Raw genomic sequence first — 12,715 nt, 5'->3', positions numbered from 1 at the left:
TTTTAGACCCCCTAATTATTTCCTTCCCCAACTTAATTATCCTCCCCCCTTAAAAATTTCAGAAATAAATATAATTTCACGGGGGGGGGGGGGGGGCTTGCAAAAAAATAATCCCCTACTATTTCCGGCCTCCATTTTGGCCTCTTTACTAGGAAACCTCCAGTTTTTTGCCAAAAAACCTCCATTTGACCCTATTTTAGACCCCCTAATTATTTCCTTCCCCAACTTAATTATCCTCCCCCCTTAAAAATTTCATAAATAAATATAATTTCACGGGGGGGGGGGGCGCTTGCAAAAAAATAATCCCCTACTATTTCCGGCCTCCATTTTGGCCTCTTTACTAGGAAACCTCCAGTTTTTTACCAAAAAACCTCCATTTGACCCTATTTTAGACCCCCTAATTATTTCCTTCCCCAACTTAATTATCCTCCCCCCTTAAAAATTTCAGAAATAAATATAATTTCACAAGGGGGGGGGGCTTGCAAAAAAATTATCCCCTACTATTTCCGGCCTCCATTTTGGCCTCTTTACTCTGTTTTGGGCATGGTTTAGTTTTGCGATGTAAAATAAAATATATATTAAAATAATAATACTTGTTTAATTATTTGGGGTTTCAGCCCACAAATTACGGACATGATCTCCATGAATTACGGTCAATGTTTGTCTTCTCTCGGCCGATTGTCACAGTGTTGATCGACGCCCTTCCTCAGTATGGAGAAACCAACGGGGATCGACATTCCAAAAAAACAATCGAAATTATCAACGAAAGACGAGATTTTTCTACATATTTACAAACATACTGTCATGACAAACATATGTAAAATTAACAAATACACAAAGAGGTGTAATATTAGGTTTTATTTTAGGCTTAGAAATATTTTCTTTCACTCAGCCCATGCATGTAACTGCCATTTAGCTTTACGGTCCTTCAGCATCGGGGGAAAACAACAATAATTATACAAAACACATTGCGAAGACTCAACAATCAGGAAAGAAACCCCAGACAACCATGTTGTACTTGTGTTGAAATACATTTTGTATTTCACGCCAGAATATTGTTTAAAATAAAATATTCAGTTCAAGCCAAATCGAGGTCAAAGGGTCAGGTTGCGTGCATATAATTATATATAGTTAAAACAAAAGGTATTTGAACTTTTGTCAGCTGTTCAACATCTATAAAAACCAGAAAGACAATTATAAGACAATGTGAACCTCAGAAATTATTCTGTTAGTCCGAATTTTAAATGCGCGCGAGCGAGCAGGTGGACGGTGATATTTCGGGGTTTGCGCGGTCGAAAATAAAGCGGAAATTGCCCGGTCGAATTCAACAAGCGGTCGCAAAAGCGAGAGAAAAAGGTGATTGGAAAGCGGAAGCGGGCGGGAGGTTGTGCAAAAGGAGTACTGTAACTTTGCACAACTTTCTTTTAAATCGTTTTATTTTCCAAGTCAATATTCTATTTTACTAATACATTTTTTTTCTAATGCAATGGCGAAGAAAAGAAAGAAAGCGTTGACAGACGAGGCAAAGAAAAATCTGCCACTCAGTGTCGCACTCTGACACAGCAATTTTTTTTCAAACATCGGCCATTTTGTTTCACCATGAAAACCGTTTTATTAGATGTCTTATCAGAGACACTTGAAGGATTAGCTTGTTTGTAAACTGTCAGCGTGTACAGTGGGACAGTAATGTTTGTCAGAGGATTATCCCTCGTTGTTCGTTTGCATAACAATGGAAAACCTGAACGTTCCTGGAGTACGGACTCAAATGCCAGCAGTTTTCTTCATTTTTCACGCTCGAGCTTGAAATTATTCATTATCTGACACTCTTTATGAGTTCTATGATATCAGTGGTTAATATGTTTGGCCATTTTTAGTGTATATTTATAATAATGCAGCAAATCTACAGTGTTTTATTAACCAAAACTGTTTTTCTCGTTTTTCTCGAGTTGAAGTTTTGATCGAGAACGACTCATTGGGACCGCCGCCAAATCAAGTGTGTTCGGACTAGGACATTCAAACTCGCAGTTATCGTTCAAAAGATAATGATGGTGCGAAATATGTCTGGGTTTTTAAAGAAAATGCTTTGTCACAGAATAATAGTCTGTTAAAGGTGCCAAGTATGAAATAATTTGGGGACAAAAAAACAAACCTGCATAGAAGTCGGAATAATAGGTCTTTTGATTATCGGAGACGCATTTCAATGGACTTGATTACGGACAATGCATGACGTAAATTTCACCAGGAAATTCCGCAGTGTGCTCTCGCAAACGCGGACTTAGTCATTTTTACAAGGTTCGCCATTTTGGATGTCACGTGATAATTATGTAAACAATGTCTGTCCAGTTTGTGGGAACTTGCACCTCTATACTTAGTCTTTTGATATATATAACCTAAATTTCTGTTCTGAACGAGACAACAGACAGAGAATGTTTTATATAAAAATGTCACAAAACCTTCTCGCTACGTTAATGCACCTTTCGGCTGCAAAAAGAGCAATTGTGTCTTTTCTCATTTATGCCATAATTGCCATTCATCTGACCACTACTTTAGTTAAGGGAAATGTGCTCCTACAGGTCAGCAAAGCAGAGCCTGACTTCCTAAGAAAGCCTCCACTCCAATTAACATTGATATTCTTAGTCAGCAGTTATCAACCCATCCAGACTCAGCATTTGTGAACTACCTTATTTCAGGCTTACAGGAAGGCTTCGACACTGGGATTAATAACCCACCTTTATCTACCTTAATTTGCCGTAATTTGCTATCTGCTCGCAAACAACCAGAAGTTGTTACTGTTACGTGGATGAGATTGAGACACTGTTATTAAAATGTTTGTGTTTGAATTGTGTATATTGAGCAAACAGATACTATAAATTACCTCATCAACTATGTCTACATTAGCCCCTGCTGATATCAATATCTGAACTGATTCATGATCACCTTTTTCTACTGCATAGTGAAGTGGAGTCTTGTTGTACTGAAACAAATATATATGACACAAATACAGTGTCAGTAAACTTTCAGACCATACAAGCAGGTCTGACATGATTCATTTAATACACAATATGCAATTGACACCAAACCATGAATTTAAGTGAGATCTGTGTTGTCACAGATATATTTTGTAAGGACACTGAGCTCACTGCTAGGAGGTTTTGCTTAGCACCCCCTAGTTAGTCTTTGCAACCCTGTTTAATTAAGCGCTTAATTTAATTTGGCAGCCAATCAGTTCTCACTTGCACACGACACTTAGCGTCACCTAAATTTCTTTTGTCTCTATTGTTACCACTCATTCATTCAGTTTTTTATCACGTTACAGTGCACAGTGCATTATCGTCAATTACGTCCATTTCTTTCTTTGTTCGAGAACACTACTTAATCTACAACGCCAGCTAGGCGTGGACGTGCAAATAAATCTACTCAGCCCCGTGTCCAGCCTTACATTAGACCAGTGACTAGAGCAGCAACTCGTAATTCTTTGGATCAACTCGCTGCCGAAACAAGGAATGTGGAAATTACAGGAACTACGATCTCGCTACCAGCACAACGGGACACGTTGGTTCCACAGCAAGTTGAGGACGGCCGATAAATTTGCCAACCCAGAGTCAAGACGGACTCGTTACAATGGCTATGTTTAAGGAGTTACAATCGTCGATCGCTAACCTGACCCGCACGGTTCAACTGCAAAACGTCCAGAGGTCAGAGATCGACAATCAAGCAATGACGTCACACCACAACAATTCCGTTGAACACTTTCAAGATGGCGGCTCCCAGGCTGTCGATGCTAGTGCTACTTGTGAGAACAACTTGCCGCGCTCGCATGGGACTCCTTCCGAAAATCTGTCACACATAGAACTGGTTTCTCCTTCCGTTCGACGCGATATTATCGCAGGTAAGGACATAAATCTAGCATGTCTCTTAGTACCAGGCTACAGTTACACCGACGGTCAACGCCACATAGTCATCGGCGATGAGGCATTTACTTTAAAACCCTTGCAAGATAATAGGTTATCTCGTTCACTTACGATTCAGGAATTCATTCTGGCATTTTCGGTGTACAAAAATGTTATGTCCGATGTCTACCCAGAGCGACGATGGGAATTAGATGCATATGAACATGACATAGTGGACATGTCAAAACGTTATAACGGACTGGCGTTTTACGAGTATCATCGTGTTTTTTCTGCCAGAGCTGCAGCAATGCTTCTCAACCACAACATTAAAGTGGATTGGTCTCGTCGAGATACAATGCTATACTGTTCTATATTCTCAGTGCTTCGTGCAAATACATGCAATCTGTGCAGTAGTGTCGCTCATGCAACCGAAGTGTGCACTCAGCTTGCCTCAACCACCAGGAAGCCTAATTTATATACCCCTAGCAATACATCAGCCTCGGCATCCCATGACAGATCCGGCCGAAAACGTGTTTTCTACCAAGGAAAGGAAATTTGCAACAACTTTAATGCACCTTTCGGCTGCAAAAAGAGCAATTGTGTCTTTTCTCATTTATGCCATAATTGCCATTCATCTGACCACAACTTTAGTTAAGGGAAATGTGCTTCTAAGGGTCAGCAAAGCAGAGCCTGACTTCCTAAGAAAGCCTCCACTCCAATTAACATTGATATTCTTAGTCAGCAGTTATCAACCCATCCAGACTCAGCATTTGTGAACTACCTTATTTCAGGCTTACAGGAAGGCTTTGACACTGGGATTAATAACCCACCTTTATCTACCTTAATTTGCCGTAATTTGCTATCTGCTCGCAAACAACCAGAAGTTGTTACTGTTACGTGGATGAGATTGAGACACTGTTATTAAAATGTTTGTGTTTGAATTGTGTATATTGAGCAAACAGATACTATAAATTACCTCATCAACTGCGTCTACATTAGCACCTGCTGATATCAATATCTGAACTGATTCATGATCACCTTTTTCTACTGCATAGTGAAGTGGAGTCTTGTTGTACTGAAACAAATATATATGACACAAATACAGTGTCAGTAAACTTTCAGACCATACAAGCAGGTCTGACATGATTCATTTAATACACAATATGCAATTGACACCAAAGCATGAATTTAAGTGAGATCTGTGTTGTCACAGATATATTTTGTAAGGACACTGAGCTCACTGCTAGGAGGTTTTGCTTAGCACCCCCTAGTTAGTCTTTGCAACCCTGTTTAATTAAGCGCTTAATTTAATTTGGCAGCCAATCAGTTCTCACTTGCACACGACACTTAGCGTCACCTAAATTTCTTTAATTTGTCTCTATTGTTACCACTCATTCATTCAGTTTTTTATCACGTTACAGTGCACAGTGCATTATCGTCAATTACGTCCATTTCATTCTTTGTTCGAGAACACTACTTAATCTACAACGCCAGCTAGGCGTGGACGTGCAAATAAATCTACTCAGCCCCGTGTCCAGCCTTACATTAGACCAGTGACTAGAGCAGCAACTCGTAATTCTTTGGATCAACTCGCTGCCGAAACAAGGAATGTGGAAATTACAGGAACTACGATCTCGCTACCAGCACAACGGGACACGTTGGTTCCACAGCAAGTTGAGGACGGCCAAGTACCAACTGCAAGCACTTCATTTGCGATAAATTTGCCAACCCAGAGTCAAGACGGACTCGTTACAATGGCTATGTTTAAGGAGTTACAATCGTCGATCGCTAACCTGACCCGCACGGTTCAACTGCAAAACGTCCAGAGGTCAGAGATCGACAATCAAGCAATGAGGTCACACCACAACAATTCCGTTGAACACTTTCAAGATGGCGGCTCCCAGGCTGTCGATGCTAGTGCTACTTTTGAGAACAACTTGCCGCGCTCGCGTGGGACTCCTTCCGAAAATCTGTCACACATAGAACTGGTTTCTCCTTCCGTTCGACGCGATATTATCACAGGTAAGGACATAAATCTAGCATGTCTCTTAGTACCAGGCTACAGTTACACCGACGGTCAACGCCACATAGTCATCGGCGATGAGGCATTTACTTTAAAACCCTTGCAAGATAATAGGTTATCTCGTTCACTTACGATTCAGGAATTCATTCTGGCATTTTCGGTGTACAAAAATGTTATGTCCGATGTCTACCCAGAGCGACGATGGGAATTAGATGCATATGAACATGACATAGTGGACATGTCAAAACGTTATAACGGACTGGCGTTTTACGAGTATCATCGCGTTTTTTCTGCCAGAGCTGCAGCATTGCTTCTCAACCACAACATTAAAGTGGATTGGTCTCGTCGAGATACAATGCTATACTGTTCTATATTCTCAGTGCTTCGTGCAAATACATGCAATCTGTGCAGTAGTGTCGCTCATGCAACCGAAGTGTGCACTCAGCTTGCCTCAACCACCAGGAAGCCTAATTTATATACCCCTACAGTGTTCTCCACAATCTAAAATAGCTGGTGGGCGGCCTAATTAGCATAAATTTGCATATTAATTTGCATATCATTTATATACAGCATTCTAGCATTTATGTCATGAACTGCAATACACACTAAGTTATTTACTATTCTCTTTTTAATTTAATTGAAACATGTTACAATTTTTTAAAATACAAACAGATTGGTCACTATTAATATTTACGAAATGCAAACAGTTTGAAATCGGTGATTTATACATTCGCAAATTATTCTGCGTTCATGAAATGCAATTCGAGTAACCAAGAACAAGTACAAAACATTAATGTAGAAAATATACAAGGTGATTTGTCCCCAACGCCCAAACGAACGATTTGTCAAAATAAAACTCATAACATTTTTTATTTGTGGCATCAGTACTCACCCGTGCCGACAGGCGGCATTTACGCATGTACGGTCACGATACGTTGCGTTTTCACACGTTGTTTTGGGAATTCAAGAAAAATTGCTAGCAATCGGTAAAATAAAAGAATCTGCTATGTTCTCGAAATTTAAGCATAAAAAATGGATAAATTGAAAAAAGTACGTGGAAAAGTTAACTAAAATTTTATTCAATTACAAATACTCGCGGTAAACTAATCCGGCAGCCATGTTTGATGTTTATTACCGCTTTCCGAATTCAGTACACGAACACCCAGAATGCGTTGTTCCCCTATGCAACTTAGATACTAAATCGTTACAGCGCCAACAACGGTGGGTGGCCGACGGTCGTTGAATGCGGTAGGCCAAAAGGTCACCAGTTTGCCTTCTCCATGCTGTTTTCGTGATGAAAATCGAGCGAACATTGTAAATACGGCTAGAATTTTAATTTTTGTTCGAGTTTACACGCAATCTGCTAATATATTTGTTTATTTTCTGTGCATATACATTTCGTTTCTATTTACATCTTTCTTTCGTGATCGGAAGACGATTATTAAAAATACAGCTGTAAATTGAAACCACTGTAGGTGTGTATCGTGAGCAATAAGTGGCAACAATGTCGGGCGACAATGAATTCAGGTGATTGACACATTGCCATGAATACACTCGATAACTGCTTGCAGACTTCCAGTGGTCATTGTTTAGGTTTGTACTCATGGAACAATAGCAAAATAAAGGGTTGGGCAACTACTCTTTTGTTTAGGCTTGGGAAGAACAATGCAAGCTTTTTACAAATAATTTCAGCTGGATGTACGTTGGTGGGCGGGTGTTGAGAGTTACCAGGCGGCCGTACAACTTGATGGGCGGGCCGCCCACCTAAAACCCCTTGTGGAGAACACTGCCCTAGCAATACATCAGCCTCGGCATCCCATGACAGATCCGGCCGAAAACGTGTTTTCTACCAAGGAAAGGAAATTTGCAACAACTTTAATGCACCTTTCGGCTGCAAAAAGAGCAATTGTGTCTTTTCTCATTTATGCCATAATTGCCATTCATCTGACCACAACTTTAGTTAAGGGAAATGTGCTCCTACAGGTCAGCAAAGCAGAGCCTGACTTCCTAAGAAAGCCTCCACTCCAATTAACATTGATATTCTTAGTCAGCAGTTATCAACCCATCCAGACTCAGCATTTGTGAACTACCTTATTTCAGGCTTACAGGAAGGCTTTGACACTGGGATTAATAACCCACCTTTATCTACCTTAATTTGCCGTAATTTGCTATCTGCTCGCAAACAACCAGAAGTTGTTACTGTTACGTGGATGAGATTGAGACACTGTTATTAAAATGTTTGTGTTTGAATTGTGTATATTGAGCAAACAGATACTATAAATTACCTCATCAACTGCGTCTACATTAGCACCTGCTGATATCAATATCTGAACTGATTCATGATCACCTTTTTCTACTGCATAGTGAAGTGGAGTCTTGTTGTACTGAAACAAATATATATGACACAAATACAGTGTCAGTAAACTTTCAGACCATACAAGCAGGTCTGACATGATTCATTTAATACACAATATGCAATTGACACCAAAGCATGAATTTAAGTGAGATCTGTGTTGTCACAGATATATTTTGTAAGGACACTGAGCTCACTGCTAGGAGGTTTTGCTTAGCACCCCCTAGTTAGTCTTTGCAACCCTGTTTAATTAAGCGCTTAATTTAATTTGGCAGCCAATCAGTTCTCACTTGCACACGACACTTAGCGTCACCTAAATTTCTTTAATTTGTCTCTATTGTTACCACTCATTCATTCAGTTTTTTATCACGTTACAGTGCACAGTGCATTATCGTCAATTACGTCCATTTCATTCTTTGTTCGAGAACACTACTTAATCTACAACGCCAGCTAGGCGTGGACGTGCAAATAAATCTACTCAGCCCCGTGTCCAGCCTTACATTAGACCAGTGACTAGAGCAGCAACTCGTAATTCTTTGGATCAACTCGCTGCCGAAACAAGGAATGTGGAAATTACAGGAACTACGATCTCGCTACCAGCACAACGGGACACGTTGGTTCCACAGCAAGTTGAGGACGGCCAAGTACCAACTGCAAGCACTTCATTTGCGATAAATTTGCCAACCCAGAGTCAAGACGGACTCGTTACAATGGCTATGTTCAAGGAGTTACAATCGTCGATCGCTAACCTGACCCGCACGGTTCAACTGCAAAACGTCCAGAGGTCAGAGATCGACAATCAAGCAATGAGGTCACACCACAACAATTCCGTTGAACACTTTCAAGATGGCGGCTCCCAGGCTGTCGATGCTAGTGCTACTTTTGAGAACAACTTGCCGCGCTCGCGTGGGACTCCTTCCGAAAATCTGTCACACATAGAACTGGTTTCTCCTTCCGTTCGACGCGATATTATCACAGGTAAGGACATAAATCTAGCATGTCTCTTAGTACCAGGCTACAGTTACACCGACGGTCAACGCCACATAGTCATCGGCGATGAGGCATTTACTTTAAAACCCTTGCAAGATAATAGGTTATCTCGTTCACTTACGATTCAGGAATTCATTCTGGCATTTTCGGTGTACAAAAATGTTATGTCCGATGTCTACCCAGAGCGACGATGGGAATTAGATGCATATGAACATGACATAGTGGACATGTCAAAACATTATAACGGACTGGCGTTTTACGAGTATCATCGTGTTTTTTCTGCCAGAGCTGCAGCATTGCTTCTCAACCACAACATTAAAGTGGATTGGTCTCGTCGAGATACAATGCTATACTGTTCTATATTCTCAGTGCTTCGTGCAAATACATGCAATCTGTGCAGTAGTGTCGCTCATGCAACCGAAGTGTGCACTCAGCTTGCCTCAACCACCAGGAAGCCTAATTTATATACCCCTACAGTGTTCTCCACAATCTAAAATAGCTGGTGGGCGGCCTAATTAGCATAAATTTGCATATTAATTTGCATATCATTTATATACAGCATTCTAGCATTTATGTCATGAACTGCAATACACACTAAGTTATTTACTATTCTCTTTTTAATTTAATTGAAACATGTTACAATTTTTTAAAATACAAACAGATTGGTCACTATTAATATTTACGAAATGCAAACAGTTTGAAATCGGTGATTTATACATTTGCAAATTATTCTGCGTTCATGAAATGCAATTCGAGTAACCAAGAACAAGTACAAAACATTAATGTAGAAAATATACAAGGTGATTTGTCCCCAACGCCCAAACGAACGATTTGTCAAAATAAAACTCATAACATTTTTTATTTGTGGCATCAGTACTCACCCGTGCCGACAGGCGGCATTTACGCATGTACGGTCACGATACGTTGCGTTTTCACACGTTGTTTTGGGAATTCAAGAAAAATTGCTAGCAATCGGTAAAATAAAAGAATCTGCTATGTTCTCGAAATTTAAGCATAAAAAATGGATAAATTGAAAAAAGTACGTGGAAAAGTTAACTAAAATTTTATTCAATTACAAATACTCGCGGTAAACTAATCCGGCAGCCATGTTTGATGTTTATTACCGCTTTCCGAATTCAGTACACGAACACCCAGAATGCGTTGTTCCCCTATGCAACTTAGATACTAAATCGTTACAGCGCCAACAACGGTGGGTGGCCGACGGTCGTTGAATGCGGTAGGCCAAAAGGTCACCAGTTTGCCTTCTCCATGCTGTTTTCGTGATGAAAATCGAGCGAACATTGTAAATACGGCTAGAATTTTAATTTTTGTTCGAGTTTACACGCAATCTGCTAATATATTTGTTTATTTTCTGTGCATATACATTTCGTTTCTATTTACTTCTTTCTTTCGTGATCGGAAGACGATTATTAAAAATACAGCTGTAAATTGAAACCACTGTAGTTGTGTATCGTGAGCAATAAGTGGCAACAATGTCGGGCGACAATGAATTCAGGTGATTGACACATTGCCATGAATACACTCGATAACTGCTTGCAGACTTCCAGTGGTCATTGTTTAGGTTTGTACTCATGGAACAATAGCAAAATAAAGGGTTGGGCAACTACTCTTTTGTTTAGGCTTGGGAAGAACAATGCAAGCTTTTTACAAATAATTTCAGCTGGATGTACGTTGGTGGGCGGGTGTTGAGAGTTACCAGGCGGCCGTACAACTTGATGGGCGGGCCGCCCACCTAAAACCCCTTGTGGAGAACACTGCCCTAGCAATACATCAGCCTCGGCATCCCATGACAGATCCGGCCGAAAACGTGTTTTCTACCAAGGAAAGGAAATTTGCAACAACTTTAATGCACCTTTCGGCTGCAAAAAGAGCAATTGTGTCTTTTCTCATTTATGCCATAATTGCCATTCATCTGACCACTACTTTAGTTAAGGGAAATGTGCTCCTACAGGTCAGCAAAGCAGAGCCTGACTTCCTAAGAAAGCCTCCACTCCAATTAACATTGATATTCTTAGTCAGCAGTTATCAACCCATCCAGACTCAGCATTTGTGAACTACCTTATTTCAGGCTTACAGGAAGGCTTCGACACTGGGATTAATAACCCACCTTTATCTACCTTAATTTGCCGTAATTTGCTATCTGCTCGCAAACAACCAGAAGTTGTTACTGTTACGTGGATGAGATTGAGACACTGTTATTAAAATGTTTGTGTTTGAATTGTGTATATTAAGCAAAAAGATACTATAAATTACCTTATCAACTGCGTCTACATTAGCCCCTGCTGATATCAATATCTGAACTGATTCATGATCACCTTTTTCTACTGCATAGTGAAGTGGAGTTTTGTTGTACTGAAACAAATATATATGACACAAATACAGTGTCAGTAAACTTTCAGACCATACAAGCAGGTCTGACATGATTCATTTAATACACAATATGCAATTGACACCAAAGCATGAATTTAAGTGAGATCTGTGTTGTCACAGATATATTTTGTAAGGACACTGAGCTCACTGCTAGGAGGTTTTGCTTAGCACCCCCTAGTTAGTCTTTGCAACCCTGTTTAATTAAGCGCTTAATTTAATTTGGCAGCCAATCAGTTCTCACTTGCACACGACACTTAGCGTCACCTAAATTTCTTTTGTCTCTATTGTTACCACTCATTCATTCAGTTTTTTATCACGTTACAGTGCACAGTGCATTATCGTCAATTACGTCCATTTCTTTCTTTGTTCGAGAACACTACTTAATCTACAACGCCAGCTAGGCGTGGACGTGCAAATAAATCTACTCAGCCCCGTGTCCAGCCTTACATTAGACCAGTGACTAGAGCAGCAACTCGTAATTCTTTGGATCAACTCGCTGCCGAAACAAGGAATGTGGAAATTACAGGAACTACGATCTCGCTACCAGCACAACGGGACACGTTGGTTCCACAGCAAGTTGAGGACGACCAAGTACCAACTGCAAGCACTTCATTTGCGATAAATTTGCCAACCCAGAGTCAAGACGGACTCGTTACAATGGCTATGTTTAAGGAGTTACAATCGTCAATCGCTAACCTGACCCGCACGGTTCAACTGCAAAACGTCCAGAGGTCAGAGATCGACAATCAAGCAATGACGTCACACCACAACAATTCCATAGAACACTTTCAAGATGGCGGCTCCCAGGCTGTCGATGCTAGTGCTACTTTTGAGAACAACTTGCCGCGCTCGCGTGGGACTCCTTCCGAAAATCTGTCACACATAGAACTGGTTTCTCCTTCCGTTCGACGCGATATTATCACAGGTAAGGACATAAATCTAGCATGACACTTAGTACCAGGCTACAGTTACACCGACGGTCAACGCCACATAGTCATCGGCGATGAGGCATTTACTTTAAAACCCTTGCAAGATAATAGGTTATCTCGTTCACTTACGATTCAGGAA

The 12,715-nt window shown here is 40.5% G+C and overlaps 1 protein-coding gene across 2 annotated transcripts in view; it reads right to left on the bottom strand.

Annotated features, from left to right (window-relative positions):
- The window catches only part of LOC100367066 (uncharacterized), a 114,892-nt gene that overhangs the window by 53,083 nt on the left and 49,094 nt on the right, over window positions 1–12,715 (bottom strand). For both annotated transcript variants that reach the window (XM_085508655.1, XM_085508656.1), the window contains exons 8-11: window positions 11,531–11,629; window positions 8,199–8,297; window positions 4,867–4,965; window positions 2,876–2,974 (exon numbers count right to left, since the gene is read on the bottom strand). In XM_085508655.1, coding sequence (XP_085364781.1) covers window positions 2,876–2,974; window positions 4,867–4,965; window positions 8,199–8,297; window positions 11,531–11,629 — 396 coding nt within the window. The remainder of the gene's footprint in view (window positions 1–2,875; window positions 2,975–4,866; window positions 4,966–8,198; window positions 8,298–11,530; window positions 11,630–12,715) is intronic.

This window comes from Saccoglossus kowalevskii, chromosome 15 (assembly GCF_978046115.1).
Source record: "Saccoglossus kowalevskii chromosome 15, keSacKowa6.1, whole genome shotgun sequence".
NCBI classification, from domain to species: Eukaryota; Metazoa; Hemichordata; class Enteropneusta; family Harrimaniidae; genus Saccoglossus; species Saccoglossus kowalevskii.
Note: the sequence above shows the minus strand (reverse complement) of the source record. Positions and strands in the feature narration are given on the sequence as shown.